This window comes from Elephas maximus, chromosome 3, assembly GCF_024166365.1.
Source record: "Elephas maximus indicus isolate mEleMax1 chromosome 3, mEleMax1 primary haplotype, whole genome shotgun sequence".
NCBI lineage: Eukaryota > Metazoa > Chordata > Mammalia > Proboscidea > Elephantidae > Elephas > Elephas maximus.
In genome coordinates, this window is record NC_064821.1 from 93,079,637 (window position 1) to 93,105,032 (window position 25,396).

General features: G+C 43.7%; 1 protein-coding gene across 1 annotated transcript in view; it reads left to right on the plus strand.

Annotated features, from left to right (window-relative positions):
- The window catches only part of ELAVL4 (ELAV like RNA binding protein 4), a 96,235-nt gene extending 73,136 nt beyond the window's left edge, over positions 1-23,099 (plus strand). The window contains exons 4-7 of the mRNA XM_049875189.1: positions 15,806-15,959; positions 17,608-17,833; positions 19,683-19,721; positions 22,690-23,099. Of these exons, the coding sequence (XP_049731146.1) occupies positions 15,806-15,959; positions 17,608-17,833; positions 19,683-19,721; positions 22,690-23,017 (747 nt within the window). The 3' untranslated portion in view covers positions 23,018-23,099. The remainder of the gene's footprint in view (positions 1-15,805; positions 15,960-17,607; positions 17,834-19,682; positions 19,722-22,689) is intronic.
- Positions 23,100-25,396: the final 2,297 nt, after the last annotated feature.

The following is a 25,396-nucleotide window of genomic DNA, read 5'->3' on the forward strand; positions in this document are numbered from 1 at the left end:
CTTTCCCCACCCCCTCACCCACCCTGCATCAAAATGCTGCCAACACATTTGCACCCAGCAGTAACGTGGGCTTCTGAGGCACTGTAGGATTCAAAACGCATGATGCCACGGCTGAATCAATAATTTCCATTCTCTACTACGAATGAAAATTTAATGGGCAAACCTGGGGATTTCAGGCCTTTCATTAAAGCAGTTTATTTGCCATACTAAAAATTATGTTTGAGTGATAGGTTCCTTTTATTAACTTTTCTTCCCTTTCCTAAAGGGACACAGTGTTTAAGGTAAAAATCATATTAAAGAGGGGGAGGGAGCAAACTCTTTTCGTCTGCTGTTAGTGGTCTCATCATTTATTAATTTCCTAAAATTGGTTTTTTGCCTTTCAAGCCACTGTTTACTTCTTCTGCTTCAGTTTGCTTTGATAAGTGATATGAGATGCATATCTTTGCTCTGACACCCATAAAGGAATACATAATATGCCTATCTGGAAAAAACAAGTCTCTTCTTTGGGAGCATGCATTGCAGAGATGTTCTCGGAACCATCTACTACATGTTTGCAAACTAGTTAAGTTTGTCCCTTCTTCTCACATTTCCAAAGCATTTCTGGAGTACTATACATGCAAGGAAGCCCTGGTGATGCAGTGATTAAAGTGCTCAGCTGCTAACCAGAAAGTCGGTGGTTCAAATCCACCAGGCACTCCAGGGGAGAAAGATATGGCAGTCTGCTTCTGTAAAGGTTACAGCCTTGGAAACCCAAGTTCTACTCTGTCCTACAGGGTCTCTATGAGTCAGAATCAACCCAACAGAAATGGGTTTTTTTTTTTTTTTTTAAATATGTGCAAGACACACTACTTTAAATACAATGGACAAAATAATTGCTGGCCAACCAAGAGTTAATTCCTAAACTCTGAAGGTTAATGTTTAACAGCTAGATTCCAGGATGGTTATGGAAGGCCTGAAGGAGTGGTGGAGACCGCTGAGCTGGAGAGAGCAGTAAAGAGGGCAGCTACTTTTCAGCTACTGCCGTTCGTTTAAACCCAGATTATTGCCAGAGCTTCCCATTTTTCAAGGGAAACAGAAATCTAGATTTTCTTTAATGCCAAATCTCCCAGTTTTTGAAGGTTGGCAATTCAATTCAATTGTCTATCTGGAAAAAACAAGTCTCTTCTTTGGAAGCCTGCATTACAGAGATTTTCTGGGAACCATCTAGTACATGCTTACAAACTTTAGTTAAGCTTGTCCCTCCTTCCCACATTTCTAAAGCATTTCTGGAGTGCTATACATGCTATACACGCAAAGGAGGCCTGGCGACACAGTGGTTAAAGCATAATTTTAAAAATCCTAAAGCATTATGTAGGCGGGCCAAACAAAACTTTAATAGATAACCTGTGGGCAGGCAGTTTGCAGCCTCTGAACTCAAATTTAAATGCACTCACTTCAGGGCAGGAAGCTAAAGGACAGTGCCTGCTTATAGAACCAAAAAAAAACCATTGCCATCAAGTTGATTCTGACTCTTAGCGACCCTATAGGACAGAATAGAAGTGCCCCATAGAGTTTCCAAGGAGCACCTGGTAGATTTAAACTGCCAGCCTTTTGGTTAGCAGCCATAGCACTTAACCATTATGCCACCAAGTTTTCCTGCTTATTGAAGGTGCCCCCAAATGATGGTTCCTTGTCAACCAATATTCATTTCGCCTTTATTAAGGGAGATGTAATGTGATTGTGGAAACCCTGGTGGTATAATGGTTAAGAGCTATGGCTGCTAACCAAAAGGTAGGCAGTTCAAATCCACCAGGCACTCCTTGGAAGCCCTATGGGGCAGTTCTACTCTGTCCTATAGGGTCGCTGTGAGTCAGCATCAACTCAACGGCAATGGGTTTGGTTTTTGTTTTAATGTGATCATGTGTGAATACCGAGCGCCTGAGTAAGGCAAGGCCAGCCCTCTGTCCTCAAGAAGCATAGTCTAGACGTAGGCTAGCTCTCCCAGCACCTAGGCAGAGAGGGAGCCTGTTGCATGTAATTAAGCCACAGATGGTTGGTGTGGATGGTGACTGCAGAGGAAGTGATATTTGGATTATAATTTCTTTAGCGGGACATGGCAGCACAGGTTCCCACCTCTAATCTTGGAGATCAGGTTCAGAGAAATGAAGTGATTTGTCCAAAGCACACAACTATTCAGCACTTGAGCTAAAGTTAGCATCCAAAGGTGCCGTGATGCATTCTGCCAGAAGAGGAGCTGCTCAATTGTGCTTCAAAGGAAATAATAATAACAGTAATGTTCCCTTGTATTGAGTGTTTACTCTGTGTTCAACACTCTTCTAAACTCTTTACATTCTTGATATCATTTAATCTGTGGAACATCCCTGGGGCTAGGTGCTTTACACACATAAACTCTAAAGCTTAAAATAGCCCTGTAAGTAAGTGCTATTATCTCGTTTATATAAATGCGGAAACTGAGTCTCAAAGAGGTTACCCAGGATCACACAGTAAATGAGATTTAGAGTAAGAAAAAACGAGTAAAAATAAATCCCTGGCAGTAGGTCCTAAGTGTTGGAATGTCACACTGCCTGTTTGCTCAGCTGCACGTGCATTCTGTGAGGGTGTGTAGGCGTGTATTTGGCTCTGTGCACAAGCACGCATGAACACACGCACACGGGTTATACTCCGTGGCCCAGGAAGGAGATAAAAAAAGCAAACGAGTGAATTGTTGGCCCCTCCGTGTTCTTCAGTAAGCAGGCTTGTGATTCAGGGCTTCTGCCATCAACCAGGGACACACCTCACTTCAGATTCTTTCTTCACAGCAACAGATATTTCTCAGGCCTCTGCTTTCCAGTCTTTGTGCAGGGTACTGGGGTTTAGTTGAACCGGAGATGGCAGTGTCCCGGAGATTCTCTCACCCATGTGTGTCAGAAACAGATGGAGTGTGGACTATGGGCTTACATTCTCGGGCCTGCCAGAGCAGCCTAGCTCCCTACTTGAGAAACTAGGTCATTTCTCAGCATTTCAGCCCTGAGCCCAGTAGGCATGATTTGCCCCATTTAGGGCTTCAGGGTGCTGTTTTTTGTTTGTTTCTAGTTGTCTCCAACAGAGATCACTTTCAACTCTGCGAAGCTGTGGATGAAATGGCTATGGATTCTGGGAAATGAGTCCTGGTAGTCTTTGACCCCACCCCTGATGCTGTACAGTCCCGAGCTTCTCCAAGGGGTCTAATAGAGCAGCCCCTGAATTTACACTGTAGCTTACTAAGGAGCACTCAGTGGAATCCAGTTGCATTTGTCCCAGTTCCATTAATTAGGAACAAAGAAAATGAGATGGTTTTGTAGTACCTTCAAAAGAGGACTCTGTCTACCAAAAGTTTGGATAGATGTTCAAGTTACACTGATAGCCTTCAGTAAAAAGTGATCTAAAATGAAATTTGAGGGTGTGGTACCACTCCCACTAAACCTTTCAGGTTTTAACCTAAGTTTGAGAAGCAGAATTAGAGAAACATTCACTGCTCTCCCTCAGAAGCTCCTGTCTGATGGGAGACAGAGCCATGCAAAGGATCAGGATGAATGCAGTGGGGTGGGGTGCTCATGGGGCTGGAGGGGTTCCCGTTTGATATTGGGGGAAATAGGGAGCAGTGCAAGGTTTGAGAGGGAGAGAGATCTGGTCAAAGTTAAACTCTAAGAAGGTTCACCTGGCAATGGTATGCCACTTAGGAGTTTTGGCAAAGGAAACTAGCTGCCGTGGTAGATTTTTTATCAGCCTTAGATGTTGGTGTTCAGTCTATTTGGAGCTTTTTTGCTCATTTGAGAAACAAGACGTGCTTATTTGTAGATAATTTGGAAAATACAGAATCATATCATGAAAACAATACAGCCATTTCCAACCCAATACTGTTAACATTTTTGTTTCCTTCCTTTTCTCATTGCATTACATATATACAAATGATTTTGTGTCTCCTCTTTTCCTAATAATTGCATTAAGCTATTACTCAAATTATAAAAAATACGACTTTAAGTAAAGCATTTTCAGAACACAGCTTCATGCAAACTAAGGGTGCAAGTGATTTCAGGACTAGGTCTGGGATGAAGGGGCAAAAGGGCTGCTTCTGCCACACTGAGTGAACCCAGGAGGGTTGACACTCAGTTGGCAGATGGAGTGAGAGATTAAGAAAACGCTTTATCATGAGGCAGCAGCCCAGTTCCGGAGAGAGCAGGACCAGAGAAGGGAAAGGTGTGTGAGTGAAGCCTTTTCAGAAGGAAAAACCTCCCTGCTCTGGGAAGGAAGAGAGCCACCTTCTTTATGCCGGCTTCTCTGTGTTGAGGTGCTGCTTAGCCATTTCTCCATTTTCTCTTTATTCCCTAATAGCAGTAGCAGTGCCTCCAGGAGATCTTTCCACACTTCAGTTTTGCAGGTTCCACTTTGCCCCTCCAGCTTCTTTCTCTTGCCAGGGGTCATCAAGGAGTCTAGCCTCCCTCCCTCCTTCCTTCCTTCCTCCCTCCCGCAATCCACCTGCCTTACTAAAGGCCTCCATTCCGCTGAGGCATCTTTTCTTTGCACTTGGCATAAGCAGTCATTTCTCCTATCACTGCTCTTAATGCTTCCCAGAGAGTTAGCAGATCATTTTTTGCTGACGGATATCACCCCACCCAGAAATGATGGTCTGCCTCCTTCAGTCTTGTTAATAATAAAAAGGCACTTTCTCTCATCCCCCACCACAGCTATAGTCAGAGCACGGTGTGGGAGCACTTCCTGCCAAGGTCAGCGGGGGTGGCTGGATCACTGACTCCCCAAGGAGCCAAGAGAGGGCACATGGCAACACCAATGGAAACTGGAGACCCAATTACCCTAGGTGTACCAGGCTACCCTTTCTTGTGGGACATTCTATTTGGCTGCTCTGCTTAACCTCCTTTGAGTGCATCATTTCAAATATAGGAAGAGGAGTTTGAGAGACAGAAGTAGAGTTCTCCTGCTTTTTCAGCTTAGTGAAGTTGATATAATCCCACTGTCTTAAAGGTCCTTGGTTCCCAGTGTCCTGGGTCTAGACACCTACAGGTTGGGAGGACACTTAGGTTTTCAGAAGTGCATAGAATGAGGCCTGGGGACTTAAGTGGTCTACAAGTGTAAAAGGAGCCAACAGTGTGATGTGAGCTATTTAAAGAAAATCAGCACACTCTTGGCTACATTAGGAGAATTGTGGATTCCAGATCACAGGAAATAGTAGTCCCTTCTTGTCCTTGCTGGTCAGCTCATACCTGGTGTCTTGTGTCCCATTCTCAGGTCCACATTTTAATAAGACCTGGCACTAAAAGTTGTCCAGAGGCAAGTGACCAAGATGGCAAAGAGGCCACTGCACCCAGTTCAGCCCACAATGGTTGCTGCTCCGCTTTCTAGGAAGAAAATTCTGCAATGACTAAGGCATTATTAGCTCAGTCCTATATTTCCAGTGTCTGAGAAAAGAATCTGTGAATCCATCAGAGTAGAATATTTGCCTTGGGTGGCAGTGAGTCTCTTATCTTCAGAGATATTCAAATGGAATCATTAGGTGTGATGCAGAAGGGATTCCTGTACCAGACTGGGGTCTGACTAAATGGCCCTAAAGGACTCTTCCAGGCCTTAGATGTTGTAACTTTGTGTTGTTTCTGGGCCTAGAACTGCTCTGTCCATTCCCATAGACACTAGTCACGTCTGGTTAGTTATATTGAAATTAAAATTAGTTAAGATTAAGAGTTCAGTTCCTCAGCTATACTAGACACATCTCAAGTGCTGTTGCCAGATGTAGCTACTGGATACCATATTGGGCAGTACAGATATAGAACATTTTCATGATCCCAGAAAATTCTGTTGATCATTGCTGGTCCGGAACATCACTGGCCCTGAGGATTAAAGAATCACATTTCCATGGCGATCATGCTGCCCCAGGGCAGTACAGCTGGCCTGTCAAAGGCCATAGAGCACCCTCTCCCTCCTCCCTTCCCTGACGTCCATTCAAAGGAGCTCTGAGATAAGATGCAGAGTTAAGTCCCAGCTCTATCATAAACTACTAGGGTGACCTTAGGCAACTTACTTTACTTCTCTGGGCTTATTTCCTCATCCAAAGAATGGTCCCTTCTAGCTCTAACAGTCCCACCAATAAAATATTATAGCATGACCTTTCCAGCTTAGTAACTTTCCAGAGCAAGTAGCAGTTTATGCCAAGCACACAACTTTTATTTCACTGTCCGAGTTAGCGTGGTATATCTGGGTTTGTCTCTTAGTTCAGCTAACTGTGTGAACTTGGACCAGTACTTGACATCACTGAAACTGAGTTTGTCATCTGGAAAATGGAACTAATTATACCTCCCTTGCAGGTAATCATAGCTTACAAGGGGTACTCAAAAAATACTCCCCACAATGAAGATTATGGTCGTACTGTCACTCGTAAGGTGAAAATTACGTGAGGAGAGGGGGAAGACTGGTTTTCTATCTACAGTCTTCAGGGATAGATAAGAAAGTAAAGAATGAGTCTGAGTCTTACTAAGATCCAGGCAACATATACAAAGGGCCTTGTATAGTGGAAAGTGTTACACAGCTCCCAGGTTCCACAGTAATCTTATCAGTCTTTGATAAAGCAGGAGTCAGGGGTTGCAGTTCAGGCTGGAGCCCTGAGTTCGAGACTAGCTCTTCCACTAACTAGGCCATGGAACAGTTAACACATCTCTCCCTTTTGCAAGCTGCTGGTCAGACAGCAAGATCCTCATACCAAACCCCCTTGATAATTTTGATGGACTCTTTAAAAGAAGTTATTAGGTACACGAATCCATTACCACATCATTTAAAAAATTTTTTAAATATTAATCCAGCCTACTGTGTGCCAGATACTCTCATGATATTTTTAGATATTCTTCAACTCCGTGATTCTCTCTAGCTCCTTCTCCACATCAAAGTCAGGCCTTCGGAAAGGAGTTAAAATCCACTGCATACGCGTTATAAATTTTTTTGCCATTCAGAGATCATTTCCTAAGCTCCTGCCCTACATAAGGCTTTAAGACCAGATGCCACAGCGGGGAGAATAGAGGAGGGGGCTGCAGAGACCACCAAAATGCTGAAACTAATAGGGCAGGTGAGTTCTCACAGATGGCTTTGATGGGAGGCAGGGTCTGATGGCTGCAGCCATTGAAGTGTTTGTCATCAGTAGAAGCCAAGGAGAGAGCAGACATTTTTCCTGGACCTCCTGGAGGAGGTGCCATTCAGAATGGGCCTTGACAAACCGGCAGGATTTGACTTTGCTGGGAGAAGATGGGAGGATGGGCCGGATCCCAGAGAGCCTTGAATGCTCAGATCAAGGGTTTGGACTTCCATCACAAGGCACTGGTGAACCATTTAAGGTTTTTGACCAGAGAAGTGGCGTGATCAGCACTCATTAGAAATATTACCATTAGGGTTTGCCCCTGATGGAAGAATATCATGTATCAAGTGGCAGGTGGGGGAAGTATGAGGAGGGGGCCTTCTGGCCTTTCTGCGCTGGGGTTGTAGAAGAGGTCACCTGTCCTGTCTGTGGGTGGGGCTGCAGTTGCAGGCACGGGGAGAAAGATGATCCTCAGAATAAAACAGTTGTTTCCAGGAGCCAGCTGGCTTCTTTCTTCACTCCTTGCTTCTGGAGGTGGGACCGGAGGTCTCTGGGTAGGTTTGTTCCTAGAAGGCCCTGATGACACCAGAGGCTGTTCACTGCTGCCACTCTTCTGGTCTCTTTGGAATGAGTGTCCCCCAAGGATCTGTCTGCTCTGGGGAGTTTGTGCTCACTGAGAGAGCAAAATGTTAGAACAGATTGGAGAAAATCTGCAGCCTGATATTCTGAAATGATGGGTGCGAGTGTGTCTCCTCTGCTAGACTAATAGTTCTACATGTCGGGGACTGTGTTGTATTCATCTCTGCACCCCCAGTGTCTAGCACAAGGCTTGATACATAGCAATTGTATCAAAGCCGTTGTTTATTGAGCACTTACTGTGTGCCAGACATTGTGCCTAAACATCTTACATGCATTAGCTTGTTTAACCCTCACACAGCTCTGTTAGAAATCTCCTACACTCTGTATCTGTTATGTAAGTGATGAAGCTAAGAAAATTGAAGTGACTTACCCCAAGGTCACACAGCAAGTAGGTGTCAGAATTCGAATCCATCTCTCCGACCCCAAAGCCCTTGCTCTTACTCTGTCTCCTTTCCATTCCAAAGTAGGTGCTCAACTTCAGTAGCATAAATGAGAACTTCCTTGGAGTAGCCTGCCTCAGGGCATAGTTACTTGATATTATAACTAACTTGTGTCTGTGAGACCCACAGGATAAGGGGTGGGGAGGACAGGAAGAATGCTGCTCGTGTGTGAAGCTAGAGGAGAAATAAGAGAAGGATGGGAAATACAGAGAAGACAGATTTGAACTCTGTGGAAGAACTTTCCCAGCAATGGTGCAGAATGCCCATGAGGTAGTGGGTGAGCTTCCTGTCCTTGGACATATGTAAGGTGAATGGCCAACTGTCAGATCCTGCCTGAACATCTGAGGCTGGTTCCAGCACTGACTTTCTGTGAAGCAGATTTCAAGGGCAGCACTTACTGCCGGGATCATCAGCATCACCCCTGTCACCTTTATCTCCACTTACTCTGAACCTGGTTGTGGAGATTAACAGCTTTGTGGAACACTGCTGGTGACCATCTGCAGAGGCACTGTCCTCATGTGCCACCCTGGTGGGGTCTGGGTCATCCTTTCCCACTTCACTACCATCAATTTCCCACCCTGCCTAGGTCTAGCCCTGGCTGTGAGCAGGTATGGCAATCTGTGGGTGCTAGGCAAGAAGAGCACAGTGGATCTGGGAAGTAGTCCCAAGCCCTTATCCTGTGGGTCTCACTGACACAAGCTAGTTATAATATCAAGTAACTGTGCCCTGAGGCAGGCTACTCCAAGGAAGTGCTCATTTATGCCCCTGAAATTGAGCACCTACTTTGGAATGGAAAGGAAACAGAGTAAGAGCAAGGGCTTTGGGGTCAGAGAGATGGATTCGAATGCCTCACTCATAAAAGTATCTGTTCTGTGATAGAGGTCACTATTGGGATTGAAAGGAGCCAAAAAGTGACACCCCTGTTTTCCACATCCAAGTTCGAAACCAATTAAGAGGTAAGACAAAATAGAAAAAAGGATGGAATCCAAAAATCACCTTTATTACTGATTAAGGCTTGGATTGATTACAAAGCCACAGTGGACTTACTAACACTGGATCCCATACTTAGAAGGACTGATGCACCCTATCACGCTTGCTTTGGACCCCACAGGCCTTTCCATATGAGAGCAGAACCCGCCCCATAGAACTTAGGGCCTAGAGCTGAACGAGTGCTTCCTGTGGGCACCAGACTCCCAGAAGAGAGGAGGTGGCATCTGAGTCTCACATGCCCAGTTCTTCTATTGAACCCTCCATTCAGGGCAATTACTCCAACTGCCCTGGAGAAGAGTAGAAAGAGGCCTAGAGTGTTACTCCAGGAGCTCCCTCCACATGGAGGAAACACCAGGAGTGAGAAAAGAAGCCTCCTATCAGGAACAGCCCACTGTATTACATGTCTTTGTTTGCTTACCTCCTTCACCAGACTGTGGGATCCTTGAAGCAGAGACACCCCCAGCACCCAGCACAGGGCCTGACACAGAGTAGGTGTTCATGCAGGAAGGAGTGAACCAAGTTTCATCTTCTGATGCCAGGGTTTTCTTAAAGGAGCACCTCTCCACGGGTGAGAAGGATCCATGTTTTCCACATCCTCTCCCTTTCCCATATCGTGCAGGTCAGAGAAACAAGGGTAGGATGTTGCTGGTGATTCAGGAAACGTTTTTCCCCAGAATGTGCTGTTCTCCCGCCCTGCCCAGGTCTAGCCCTGGCTGTGAGCAGGTATGGCAATCTGTGGGTGCTAGGCAGGAAGAGCACAGTGGACCTGGGAAGTAGTCCTGAGCCTCAGTCATGTTGCCTTACACTGGAGGGCTTCCCTCATCCGTCATCTGTGATGAGCGACAATGCTTGCCTTACTCACCTTGGTGAGAATCGCTGAGAGCAGTGTTGTGAAGTCACTTTGGAAAATAGAAAGTACTTCCTGAATGTGAGGCAGTAGGGTCTGTGGGAATGTGTTAAAAGAAACTGGTGGTAGTGAAGTAGGAAAGGATGACCCAGACCCCACCAGGGTGGCAGATGAGGACAGTGCCTCTGCAGATGGTCACTAGCAGTGTTCCAGATGCTTGTTTGCTTGATTGGTAAAACTGGAAGATGTGTCCCAATGGAGGATGGATTCTACTATTTACTGTTGTTGTTAGGTGCCGTCAAGTCGCTTCCGACTCATACCGACCCTATGCACAACAGAACGAAACACTGCCCAGTCCTGCGCCATCCTTACAATCATTGTTATGCTTGAGCTCATTGTTGCAGCCACTGTGTCAATCCACCTCATTGAGGGTCTTCCTCTTTTCCGCTGACCCTGTACTCTGCCAAGCATGATGTCCTTCTCCAGGGACTGATCCCTGCTGACAACATGTCCAAAGTATGTAAGATGCAGTTTCGCCATCCTTGCCTCAAAGGAGCATTCTGGCCACACTTCTTCCAAGACAGATTTGTTCATTCTTTTGGCAGTCTGTGGTATATTCAATGTTCTTTGCCAACACCACAATTCAAAGGTGTCAACTCTTCTTCAGTCTTCCTTATTCATTGTCCAGCTTTCACATACATATGATGTGATTGAAAATACCATGGCTTGGGTCAGGCACACCTTAGTCTTCAGGGTGACATCTTTGCTCTTCAACACTTTGAAGAGGTCCTTTGCAGCAGATTTACCCAATGCAATGCGTCTTTTGATTTCTTGACTGCTGCTTCCATGGCTGTTGATTGTGGATCCAAGTAAAATGAAATACTTGACAACTTCAGTCTTTTCTCCCTTTATCATGATGTTGCTCATCGGTCCAGTTGTGAGGGTTTTTGTTTTCTTTATGTTGAGGTGTAATCCATACTGAAGGCTGTGGACTGAGTACCTACTAAATTCCAGGTAGACGCTTGCCACATTAAATACATTATCTCAATTCTTTACAATAATCCATCCAAGGAGAATTGTCTCCCTTTTTACCAATAAAGAAACTGGGGCCTACTGAGATCAACTCAGTTGCCCGTGGTCACACAGCTAGTGAGTACTGGAACCGGCTCATAAGCAGGAAAGTACTTTTATTAGAATAGCTTTTGCAGGGAGTTTCAAGGGGCTGCAAGCCAACAGGGATGGGGAGGGCCTGGGGATTTGGAGGGACTGCAAATCTTCTGTCGAGGTCATCTGTAGAGTTGGCCGTTCCCAATCACCCACCTTTGGACTACCATTACTCAGTGGGAGAGGAGCGGCCTCCCTGCCTTTGGCTCTCTCTGAGCTCCAGCATGAGATCAGTGCCGACCTAGACATGCCAGTCTTGTCTTCAGAGATTCTGGATGAATGAAGTGAGCAGGGTCCTGACTGTCTGAGGCAAGGGAGATTCTCTAGGGCGCTTTGTCCAGTGTTGGAAACCCCAGGCTCTGGGACACTGGCTCAGTGGGAATAACACTCCAGCAATGCTTGACCCTCTGCAGGGGCTGAAAGCCAGAGATTTTTTTAGAAATGTTTCGGCCTAACAAAGGGCCTTACACTCAGGGTCACTCAGTTAGGATTTAACAAATGTATGAGGAAACGTAAATAGTTTAGGTACTGGGGTGAGCATTTGGAAATCAAACGCAGGAAGATCCTTATTCTGTCCTTTTTGCCCACCACTCTTACTTCTGTAGGTTTTCTGGACAGAGGACTAGCAAAACTAAGAGACTTAAGTTTCCAAATAGAAGACAAAAACCAAGAAAGAGTTAGGCTAGGTAGAGAATGATCAAGGTGCTATTTACCTTTGGGATTTGTTGCTGCTCTGTGGCTGGGGTCTGTCTCTATCTGTCTCAGTAATTCTCCCTTGCTGAGACTCTGCCTCTGCCAGAATCATCTTTTGGGAAAATGGTTCTGGTTGTGTCATCCACTTTCTAGTGCCAGCTCCTTTTTCTTAACAGGGTCTGTTCCCAGCCTGCTCTCCTCTGTACTCCAGCTCTGGCTGCCCAGAACTAACGGGAATCAAGGATGTTACTATTCATTATGAATTTATTGTGTGCCAGGCACTGTACTAAGCTCTTGACCTTCATCTCCTGATTTGTTCTTACCGCAAAAAAAAAAAAAAAAAAAAAAGTTGCCCTCAAATCGATTACAACTCAGGGTGACCCTATTTGTTCCAGAGTAGAACAGCACTTCATAGGGTTTTAAGGCTGTGACCTTTCAGAAGCAGACCTCCAGGCTTTTCTTTTGAGGTGCCTGTGGGTGGGTTCAAACCTCCAGCCTTTCGGTTAATAATCAAGAGTTTAACTGTTAGCACCACCACCTACCATTCCCTGACCCCGCCACACACCCTCACACCACCTGCCTCACCACCAGTCTCACCTCAGCTCTGCCTCTGTCTTGGCCCTCTTAATCCCTGATTAGTTTCCCCTTCTCTGTGTTCCAGTTGTACCTATACATAGCCCTGGTAATGCACATGTCTTGCGGCATTGTGGTAGTCTATTTTTTTGTTTACTCATTCATTCTTCCATTTAACTAATGTCTATTGAATAATTCCTTTGGATTGTCTTTTTCCCGCATTGGACTTGGAGGTCCTTTAGGGCAAGAGACCATGCCTTATTCTTACTGTATCTCCAGTACCCAACGTTGTGCCTGGCTCATAGTGAGTCCTCAGGAAATGTTTGCCAAGAGAAGGCCTCAAGATGATGTGTATCCTAGAACAATATCTTTTCAGTCCTTCTGACCCTATAGGACAGAATAGAACTTCCCCATAGAGTTTCCAAGGAGTGCCTGGCGGATTCGAACTGCCGACCTTTTAGTTAGTAGCCATAGCACTTAACTACTACGCCACCAGGATTTCCATTTTCTGACCCTAGACACTAGGGAATGGGAAACTTGGCCCTTAGCTCTTAGCTTATCGGGGAAACACAGCTGTGATTCTGGGTATTTGACTCTTAGTGACCACCCCCAAGTGGAGGAATCCAAGTTGCAGTTAACCCCAAAGAGCCATGAATGGCAGCATCATTCATCATAAGCTGTGATCAAGCTTTGTTCTGGAAGTCAGAGCCACAGAGATGAATAAGATACATACCCCCCACGACCTCAAGGAGATCAACAGACTAGATAGGGAGAGGGTGAGCCAAAGTCAGAAGGGGTTAAGTACCATGGGTCAGTTCAGATAGAACACTAGATGAGGAGATGGTGAATCAAGTCAGAAGAGGGTAAGTACTGTGGGTATGGTTCAGTTAGAGCACAATCGAGAGGCAATTTTCAGGAGGAGGTAAAATCAGGGAAGGCTGTCTAGAGGGGGTGGCCTTTGAGCTGAGATCTTTGGAGGTGGGTAGGAAATTTTTCCTCATGAGCAAAGCCATAGAGGTGAGAGAGCATGTTTTGAGAGAGCACAAAGGTCTCTGAGATAATTAGAATTGTCAGGGGTTAAATAAGCGTCACCCTCATTACCAAGGACATGCCGCTGTAATGTTTTCATTTCCTTCTCCCTGGTGGCATCGTGGTTAAGAGCCCAGGCTGCTAACCAAAAAGGTCGACAGTTCGAATCCACCAGCCGTTCCTTAGAAGCTCTATGGGGCAGTTCTCCTCAGCCCTGTAGGGTTACTACGAGTCAGAATTGACTCGATGGCAAGTGGGTTTGGTTTTTGGTTTCACCGTTTCCTCCTCCTGTCTGAAAAACAGTTCTGCTAGGTTTATAACCCACAAGACTTCTACTTTCAGGTAATAGGAGGGGAAAGAGAACTTTCTGTGGAGAAAAGTCCTCTCTAGGCAATTGCACAGGATTCTTGGTCCTTCATTCCCCCTCCCTTTAGTTTTGCATGAACTCAGTTCCAATATTGCTCTTCAATATCCCCAACTCCCCCACACCTCAAATGCACACAGGTCCCTCCATGTAAAGGCCCCTCTGCCTCTCACCCATGGCTGAGAAGGAGCCTACAGATGCTTCCCAGCCAGCCCATGAGTTTCTAGAAGAAGTAGACATTGCAGGCTGGCTGCTTCGCTCCGTCGGCAAGAGGAGGCAAGCAGGGCAGATTAGTCACTCACATCACTATCTGTTGAGTCAGCATCTATTTTTAGGTATGGAGACCATAAAGAGACCTGGCATCTCTGTCACTGGAGGGGAGTGGTGGCATGGGTGAGGGGTCTGCTGATCCTTCAGTCCTCTCTGCTAAACCTCCTGCTACAGCCACCGTCTCCCCTTCAGGCCTCCGAAGTAAGGTCTGCTTTGCTGGATGGAAGTTTAGTCTTTAATGCCAAAGGTCCAGTTGAACATGTGTAATTCCTTCCCCACTACCTGTCTGTCAGTTTGTTGTTCTGTGATGGCTTGCATGCTGCTGTGATGCTGGAAGCTGTGCCACTGGTATGTAACAATGGACTCTAATATGCCAACCATCATGAAGATGGTGCAGGGCAGATTCATTCTGTTATACATAAGGCGCCATGAGTTGGAGCCAATGCGATGGCAACTGACGACAATTCCTTTTGCGCACATGCTTTTGTGTGTGCACACACACATGCACAAGCTCACTCTTACAGCCTTAGCATGTCTTCGGAACCAACTATGTGGATTAAATTAAACTCCCAGCTGAAAAACCGTAAGGCTTTCAGGCCCCTTGCTGTCCAACGTTGTCAGATGTGCTCCGAAATGACTGTTTTTATCATCTATTCTGAGCCATAACCACCCCAGAAATAGCTTTAGTAGGAAAGCGCTTTTGTTAGACGAGCTGTAAATTATATTTCAAATGTCTGATGTTGTTTTCTTAAAAAATAAATAAATAAGTAAATGAAAGTCTAAAATTAATGACTGCTGGGGTTTGCTTTGCTTATGTGTACTGCTACAGATTTGGCTTCTTACAGATGGAATTTCAGATCTGTTTACATTTCTGTGTTAGCTTTTTGGGGAAGAAAAAAAAACCAGTTGAGAGATCTGGGAGGACAAATTTACAAAGTCAAACTTATTATAACCATCACTGAGGATCTCTTTTCGCTTTCACTGCCCTGTCCCTCTCACTCCCCCCTTCTTCTGTGCCCCCATTTTGTTTATTGTGGTTTTGTCTGCTGTGACTCAAAGTAGAAGGCCACTGGTCCTTGCAGATGTGATGACAAGGTCACATATCCAGTTTCGCAGGCAGATGTTCATTCAGCCCCATTTCACCAGCACTTTCTCATTCAGCGAGAGCAGACCTTGTGGGGACAGATTGGAACAACAAAAAGGATGGGACATAAAAAGTCTTGCAGAGAACCTGATCGATTTTATGTGTTCAAGAAGGAGCGGGTGGGGAGGGTGCCAAGGAGAGAAATGTGCAGAACAGAATTTCATGGGTTTTTTGTTTTTTGGTTTATTCGAGGATTATTATGTGTTGGATACAGTAAATCGTCTATACACCCACATCCAGGAGGTAAATCTTCAGAACTCCATGCGTGGGTAGTTCTGCATTTAACAGCTGCCATACAGTAGCTATTTTGTTCTGCACTTAGAGACCCTTATCTGTGCATTTGTTTTAAGTTTTCGTCGACTCTCCTTTTGTTCCTCTATGGGTGTTATCCTGGTTCTCGTTACTATTACAAGAAGAGCTAAAAATCTGAACTACTGAGTTATTTAAACTGACACCATGAGTTGTAACTATAGACAAGGTGCTGTCATCTTGGTTGTTGACTCAGTCTCTATTCTGAGGGTGATTGCCTGTAATGGATTCAGCTCCTCTTGCCTTTTTCTAGGTCTCATATGCCCGTCCAAGCTCTGCCTCAATCAGGGATGCTAACCTCTATGTTAGCGGCCTTCCCAAAACCATGACCCAGAAGGAACTGGAGCAACTTTTCTCGCAATACGGCCGTATTATCACCTCACGAATCCTGGTCGATCAAGTCACAGGTTAAATATTTCTTTGTAATTTCTTTACTTGTGTTTCAGTGTCACCAGCCAAGTGACTTGTTACCCATAAGAGCAGAGGTGTAATGGTAGGTTAAGGTTGGAGGCATGGGTTTTTTTTTGTTTGTTTGTTTTTAATGGGTCATGAATAGATGTAATTTTGACTTGGGAGAGAAACTTCGTATCAGTCAACTGCTCAAATTTAAATGGGCCACCTTTGGAGGTAGTTAAGTTTGCCATTATGGGAATTGTTCCAGCAGCAGCTGAGCCACTTGGCAGGGTTGTAAAGAGGATTCAGGTATCAGGAATGGGACTGTATGACCTTCAAAGTCTCTTTCCCTCAACCGGGTAATATTATTTTGTATGTGAAAAGAATGTGTGTATATAGTTGTAGCTCCAAATCATAGCATTAGAGATTTAGAGAGAACCTCAAACTGCCTCATTTCACAAGTGAGGAAGCAGAAGTCCAAAGTGGGGGACCAGCTAGTTAAGAGCAGTGCAGGGATAGGAACCCAGGATCTGGTACTGTGATACTTTGTCCATAACAAAGAATTGCAACCACCACCTCTCAGTAAGAAATATAAGTCACCTGGGGTTACATTTTTAATGACACAGTGTTTTCACCTACCCCTAATTTGGTATCAGTTTAAAAACTCACCACCGATTGTAGTTTAGCATGTCATTCTTTGACTCATGCAACAAGCCCTCCCTGAAGCTGCTCTGACCCAGTCACTGCACAGAGGGCCCAGAGCAGGGATGAATGCAGCACAGTCCGCCCCATCATAGGACACCGGTGTGACGTGTACCTACTAGGGGCCTTTCCAGAGCACTGTGTGAGCTCAGGAGAAGGTGTGCTATGCCTGGTGAAGGCACGCTATGCCTGGTGGGGGTTGTTGGGAGGGCTCCATTGAGAAAGCAATGTTTAACCATGGCTTTGGGAGTTACCTGGCAGGAAAAAGGGATAGAGCATTCTAGGTCGAGAGGACAGCATATGCCAGGCCTGGAGTCAAGGAAGCACACAACCTGTTTAAGGAATGGCAGGTGGTTCAAGGTGGCTGGCATGAGGCTCAGCAGGGAATTTCAGGCTAGATCATGAGAGGCTTTGAATGCTGTACCAAGATCTCTGGACTTTATCTGTATGCAGCATAGAGCCATGGAAGGGTTTTTTTTGTGGGTTTTGTTTTTCTGTTTGGAGAGGGAGGTAGTGAGGAATAGCTACCACACATAAGGTACAAAATGCAAAAAGTACGAAAAAGATGCAGAAGATTTTGTTAAAGGGTACGATATGGTCAGAGTTTGCTTTTCAAATAAGTGACTTAGTGGCTAGGTGTGAGAACACATTGGAAGACTAGAAACTGGACAGTGGGTGACCAGTTACAGCAACTTAAGGGAGATGAGAACTAAACAGGGCAGTAGTAGACAGCTGAAGGGGAGAGATGGGAGAGATTCCCCGATTCTGTGGGTGCAAGTCAGAAACACAGACAGATGTGCTTTGATTGGTAAGAGTGATCGGAGGAGCCCAGCTTGGCTCTAGCCCTACAGGTGAGCTGACACCCCACAGAATGTCCGTGGGGCACAGCCCATCTCTTCCCAGAGATTTTTACTGGTTTGGTTTGTTCTGTCTTTATGGAACCTCTTCCTCTTTCTCCAGGAGTATCCAGAGGGGTGGGATTCATCCGCTTTGATAAGAGGATTGAGGCAGAAGAAGCCATCAAAGGGCTGAATGGCCAGAAGCCCAGTGGTGCTACAGAACCGATTACTGTGAAGTTTGCCAACAATCCCAGCCAGAAGTCCAGCCAGGCCCTACTCTCCCAGCTCTACCAGTCCCCCAACCGGCGCTACCCCGGCCCACTTCACCACCAGGCTCAGAGGTTCAGGTAGGTATGCCCACAGGGGAAGGGGCCCTGCTGCAGGGGTACAGGGTCAGGCAAAGGCCAGGAAAGCCCTCGGCCCTAAAGGATGGGGCAAGGGTAAGCATCTCCACCACCAGGAATTACTGTGCAAAATTCCTTTCTGAGCCTTGGTTTCCACTCGTGTAAAATGAGCTGATTGGGCCAGATGCCCTTCAAGCCCCCTGCCTACTCACCGTTGTGACCATGTGGCTAAATTTTAGATTTCTTAGTAGAAACAAAACTACCGTTTTTAACCAAAAAGAAGGTTCTGTTTCAACAAGAGCTACTCACAGATAAGTGACCATATCCGGCAGCTCAGACTTAAGGCCGGATGGGGGCTTTTAATAAAGTCAAAGCAAAGGGTAGAGAGAAGGTATACCAGGAGGCAGATCCTTGCCAGAGGAAGTCATTTTGCTGTCCTCTTTTTCCCTCAGCAGGTAATGCTGTTGAGAGGAGGGGAGAAACTCTCTTTGGATGTTCCCTTTTTCTGTCTGTTAAGTCATCAAACACTGGGAAGACAAGGAAGAGGATTTTGTCCAGGCCTTTTTATCATTTCATACTTATGGCACCCAGCTCCCGGGAAGCTCCTGGTGCAGTGGGGGATTTCCCTTCTCCTGGAACATTTCTTAGAGACATTTCTCTGGTAGCATAGTGGTTCAGAGCTATGGCTGATAACTAAAAGGTTGGCAGTTCAAATCCACCAGGCACTCCTTGGAAACCCTATGGGGCAGTTCTACTCTGTCCTTTAGGGTCACTATGAGTCAGAATCAACCTGATGGCAGCGGGTTTGGTTTGGGGTTTTTTTTGGAACATTTCTAAAGGCCGATTGCTGTCCACAAAGGCAGCCCCACCTTGAACAGCCTCTATTATGCAAGGCAGTTGGGGACAAGAGATAAGGATATTTTGGGCCTACCCGTAGTATATTCTAAAATAGCTATTTTATTCCACCTGTGTCCCAACCTCCCTTTAATAAAACAGTTTTTCTCATTGTCAGATATCACATGGGAAGATAGCGGGCCCTTCCGCCTGGCCACAAGAGGAGAAAAGATCAGCCTTTTTATGCCCTCCCATTCCTTGTGAATTCAAAATGGTTAATGATTTATGAAGACTCCAAGTCATCTAATTTTTATTTTGTGTGAGAGCACATGCAGTATTTATGTAAAAAGCCTCTCCAGCAGGCGTCTAATGGCGGAAACTATGGTTACTACTGCCCCATGGTGTGAATAGCTTGTCCCCAACTAAGGTACCGAACGTGAGGAAGATTATACCATAATGGCCGCGTGCCAGGAGGTGTTTTCGGGTTCTGAATATTAAGCTAATTTTTAAAAATATTAACCCCCAAAACAAACAAAAAAGCATGTGTGGTAAGAAGGTTTAGTTACTGTAGCTAGGCTAAGAGAAAAAATCAGTCCTGATGCATGTGGTGTGCTTGTGCGTTGTCAATATGCAACAGAGACCTTGATTCACAAGTTTAATTACACGAAAAGGTGAACGATTTAAGAAGCCCCTCTCCCTTTTTAAAACAGTTTCACATACAATATAAAATAAAATCCACACAAATATTCTGAGAGGCGAAGGGAGTGGGATTAATTCAGACTTTGAAAGAAGGGAAGATTCATTAGACATTTTCTTTAAACACGAGCATTGACCTAAACATGAATTACTTACAGTTGGAGGCAAGTAAGAGGGAAACTACTGGTGGATAAACTCTTAGGCGTTGGGGAAAGTTGTGGAGCTTTTCTTCTTTGAAAATGGAGCATTCTTATTAATAGTTCCATTGAGCGATCTTGCCATCTGTGAGGCATTAACCCAGAGACCCTCCTTCTCTTTGCAGGCTGGACAATTTGCTTAATATGGCCTATGGCGTAAAGAGGTAATTAAAACTCCACAGATTGCCAGATGTCCGTGTTGGCACAGACTGGGGCTAGAATTTTTTTTTTTTAATTCACTAACTTTACATTTTTTTTTTTTTAATTCTTCCTTTTTCTTCCACCAGCATGTCAAATTCCTAATTTTAATTTTAGACCTCAGTTGGTTTTATTTCTTTTAGGGTACAAAAAGTGTGTTTGTGTGTTTCACTTTTTCTTTTATTTGCAGGTGGGCTTCTCTCTCCTATGGTTCAGGTGCCACAGCTACCAAGCCCGTGATAATCGGGTCCTCTGAATGGCTCCCCTAAAGGGGAAGTCTCCTCGACTCTTTGCTGGCTGATTTTGCAAACTTGCAGAGCAACTGTTTTGCATTAGCAGTGCCAAGATTCAGTTAAGAGGGCAGATTCCCGCAAATCAAAATTAGAACATTTTGCTAATCATGGTTGACAATCTTCTGATTGTCAGTAGAAAAATTAGATTTTGGACTACCAGCCCTGGGCAAAGCATGAATAAAAGCGTGGATGACTTTGACTCCTGCCCCCACCTCAGTGCACATTTCACGGCGGATCCTGAGAATGAAGTGTATCTGTGTGCACCTCAACCAGAGGTTTCTTTTGTTATTACAGGTTTTAACAGTTGTTGTAAATCCTTCCTTGGTTATATATGTATGTGTGTTTTAAACTTGCTATTTCTTTCATTTAAAGCCTTTTTGTGGGGTTGGGCTCATATAGAATCAAGGCTCTTGGGCTCTTTGAATACAGTCATAAGGGTGTTCCATACCCAGTCTAAAAGCTGAATCATGGGAAGTTGGGTGTGTTATGTCACTGTGTCCGTGAGATTCCCATGTGTGCTTTTGATAAGCTCCACTGAACTGCTAGGGATGTAGCATCTTCATCATCTTGCTCAGTAGAGCTGCAAACTTTAATTCCCCTTCCTACCATCAAGGGAAAGAGATGTGTTCTTTAACAGTCTGCGTCACACTCCCCGTGCTAGGCAGTTCTTTCACCACTCGGCCATGCGTGGTAAGTAACCCTGACCCTAGAAACTGGTGCACAGTGAAGGAAGTCACTTGACTGCAAACTTCACTACCAGATTGCCAGTTTTTCCCAGCTTCTAGCGTCTCAGTCCCAGCATAGTGAGGATAACTGTGAATTATCTCCATGTGTCTAGCATACTGCTTACCTGTTCCCAGGCATTTTACATCTTTCTTAGCTTGATCTCAGACCTCCTCCCCTTCCTGACTTTAGTGCTGTGAAAAAAGTGATGCTTATAACACAGCTGCAGCATACATGCTGCCCCCTCCTCCAAGCCCCCACCCGTAGTACATATTGCTAGTTGATAACACCATTCTTTTTTTCCTGCTGAACCCGGATTTGGATCCAGAATCCTTCCTCCAAAGTGCTCCAGATAGTCATTACCAACTGGAGTTGACGCTCTAGTTGAAACCTCTTTGCTGGCCCTGAGTTTGGCCTTATATAAAATACTTACCTGTTTTCTACCTAGAAACTGAACGGGGTCAATTCACCTAGTTGGAGGAGAGAAGGTTGTGAAAACAGTCTTCAGAAATAATTCAAGTAGCAGTTAGACAGTGAAGTTGCCCTTCTAAGAATGTGTTCCATGGTGGTTTTTTGTTTTGTTTTTGTTTTTAAGCAACAGGGAAGATTAACTTGGTGAATAATAGCAAACACAATGCTTATTGAGTTGTTCTTATGTTTAGCATACCTTCAGCTGCCATTTGATTACCTAAATTCTAGTTAGATACAGCACTGTTCTTTAAAATCAGACTTTCAGATCCCCAAGAATATTTTCTTATTCCTAGATCACACTTCACCCTGTACTCTTCCCCAGTTTTTTCTTCCCTCCATCTCTCACCACCTCCCCTAAACTCCCCCCCAAAAAAACCCAACAATGAAAAAGCAAGCTAATAGTCAATGAAATAAAAAGTGAACAAAATTTTTTTTCTGCTGTAGGTGCAGGTAAACTAATTGTTTCATCTCATGCATCTATCACAAATTACACATGGATTTATTTTATCAGACTGTGAATAGAATCTGAAGGGTTGTTTTTAAGATTATATGAAAACTTAGAAGTATTTGTAACAGGGCAAATAACAGTTTTCTGATTTCCTAATGTACTGTGATTCAAGATATATAAATGCACAAACCACTTGAAATCTTGTTCCTGTGATACTTCGAAATGAATCCTAGATAATATAGCATCAAAAGTGATATGCCTTTATTACTACTGTTGGGATTTTTTGAGGGGGAACCCTTTCAAATAAAGGTGAGAACATGAGCCACTGATCCAATTAATAACAAGACATGCCTGATCATTCTCACATATCTCTGTCCTCAATAGTACTAAGAGATCTTTGACAACCAGAGGTTGAGGGACTGCAAAGATGGTAGACTTGAGCACTTCTAGGCCCAGCCCCTAATCTGCCTAAAAATATAAAATACGGTTTCCCAAGCATTAAGGTCAAACAAATTTATTCACTTAATCAATAAATATTTATTGGGTGTTTTCTATGTGTCAGTGTGTCTGTGAGACTTCCATATGTGCACCACTCAATAAATAAATAGAGCAAGAGAACGAATCAAATAGAGCCCCTTGCCCTGAGAGCTCACCGTCTATTGTGGGAGGAACAGGGTCAGGGTGGGATACCCCATGAGCATATACTGTGACAGAACTATGTTACAGCCTTGGTCTGGTAGCTCTGAGAGTCCCCCATGGGTTTTTAGGAATTGACCTAGGTTTTTTTCTCTTGGCATATAGGTGCCTTGACCAGTGTAGCTATTTCCAGCAAAAGAACTGCCACAGGCATCAGTTTTTATGTTTTGGTTTTTAAACCCTGTAGACTCTCCTGCAAACACTCACTCAGCCCTCTGCCCCGTGTCTGTGTCTGTGCATCTGTGTGTTATCCATGGTCAGACTGATGTCTGGACCAGTCCCCCCTTCTGCTTGTCCCCCCAGGTTCTCCCCAATCACCATTGATGGGATGACAAGCCTTGTGGGAATGAACATCCCTGGTCACACAGGAACAGGCTGGTGTATCTTCGTCTACAACCTATCCCCTGACTCCGATGAAAGTGTCCTCTGGCAGCTCTTTGGTCCCTTCGGCGCAGTGAACAATGTCAAGGTCATCCGTGACTTCAATACCAACAAGTGCAAGGGATTCGGCTTCGTCACCATGACCAACTATGATGAGGCAGCCATGGCCATCGCCAGCCTCAACGGGTACCGCCTGGGAGACAGAGTGTTGCAAGTTTCCTTTAAAACCAACAAAGCTCACAAGTCCTGAATTTCCCATCCTTACTTATTAAAATATATATATAAATATATACGAACAAAACACATGCGTGCACACACACACATACACAAAAGAGAGAGAAGCAAACTTTTCAAGGCTTATATTCAACCATGGACTTTATAAGCCAGTGTTGCCTAAGTATTAAAACATTGGATTATCCTGAGGTGTACCAGGAACGGATTTTATAATGCTTAGAAAAAAAGAAAAACAAACAAACAAAAAAAATACCTTTGATGCATTGAATGTTCTTTCATAGCTGTCGTTGTTGAATATACTATACATAGATAGCGATGTGCAGGGATTTTTACCCAGCCAGCTAACTTTACTACCTTCCTTGAAGGTGGGTCTTTTTAAGATGACCATTCGCTCATTTGAAGAAGAAAAACAAAAAACAAAAAAAAAAAAAAAAAAACAATTTTTACAAAGTAATGGGATTCAAAGAAAGAAAAAAAAAGATTTTTCTTTTTTGTCAAAATGTTGATCCAATCAGATTGGTAAAAACCCCCACACAAATTAAAGAGGAATAATAAAAATTGCAAAAATTAAAAAAAAAAAACTTTTGCAAATTTTTTTATTTTTCCTTTTTTCTTTTATATCATGTGAACTAAAACAGTCTTCTGTTAGGGGATGGGGGCCAGGGGGATACCTGATGACATTAACAATTTAATAACATTAACATTGTTGCCAAAGAGGTGGTCTCTTTGCTGAAAATGGGTTTCAAGAAAAATCTATTTTTATAAAATATAAAGAATTTTTACAAGAGAATCTGGATTTGAGAAAAAAAATATTTTGACTGGCTAATTTAGGGGAAATTGACAACTTTGTCACGTTCATACTGCACTGGTAACTTTTTAGAGATCAAGATGTGTGTTTTAAACTGGATTCGTAGACTGTTTTTTGAAGGATGGGCTATAAACAGATGATCTTCATATCTTTTCATAGCATGTAATAATTAAAAAAAAAAAAAAACAATTATTAATTACTAGGGGAAAGGAGTGTTCGTTCTACCCAGGGTACCACAGTTCCCCACAGTCAAAACCCAAAAGCAAGGAGATGAGTTGAAAGACAGTTTTTCTTTAAGTCATCAGTATGGGATGTCAGCAGAACAAAAAGTTAAAAAGATTAATTTTTCCTTTTGATCTAAAACTTCCTTAGTTTGAGCAGTAGGTGCTACGAAATTATTTACATATCTTAGTATCATAGTTAAATGTAATGTGTTTAGGAGAGGAAAACAAAAGATACATTTGCTTTAAATTCATTAAGGAATTTTCCAATTCACTTTGTAGCCCATGCTGATAGAATTGGGCTGTGTTGGTACATTGAAAACACTGTTTTTGTTGCTTGAGACACTTATTTATTTACTCGCCGACGTGATGATGCCTATGGCCGAGATCAAATATAGCTAGATTGGCTAGACTACTTATTTGTTTACTTAAACTACGGGAAGAAGCATATTATTGTGTCATTCTGTTGTGTGTGTATGTGTATATATACAATATAAATATATATATATATAAAGTTATTTTTTCTTTTGGTTAATTTATTATAAGTTGTAACACTTGGCTAGTTTTGTTTGTATATGTCCTAAAATGTTTTCTTATGATATTTAAGTGACCGTTCAAGAGGTATCAAGGTAACTTGTGTAGAACTATTGTTTGATATATTGTCATGTTTGTTGTGAATATTTTTTCTTACTGCACAGTAGAAAAATAAAAACAATTGGGTCTTTATTTTAATGTAATTCAGATTGGGGAAAACAAAACAGAGCTAAGGGAACAAAATGACTGAGGGAGCACTCTCCCACGTCCAGTGCACTGATCATTTTAGTATGTTTGTGCTTTGTACGGTTATATATTTAAAACAAAAACAAAACAAACAAAAAAAAAATACAAGGGTTCATGCTCTTCCCTGGGTAATAGACACAGTTACTCGCTATGCATAATCTAGTTGATAGTTAAATTTGCTATTGCTTTTCTTGTCTTGTTATATAAAATCTTTTCAATACAAGTTTAGTCTTAATGGTAATAAAACGTTATGGTTATTTATAACTTGTGCTTATTTTGTGCATTTTTTCCCATGCTGAACCCCCTAAGTGCATGTAGACAGGACTGTTGTTTTCACACTGAAGAGGCAAACTTGGTAGTAGTCGTCATAGTGGTAGACAGATAACTGAAACCAAGGCTGCATCATAGACTCCTCCTTTACATTTTTTTTTCTGTTTTTTTTTTTTTTCCTCTTTTCAGTTTTGAAGAAACAAAACAAAACACTGGATTTCAGTTCAGAGAACACTTGTTCAATATTCAGGGAAACCTTTTACGTCACCTGCTGTGAATGAACGCAGTTTGCTGGCAAAGTTTTGATGCGTTTGCT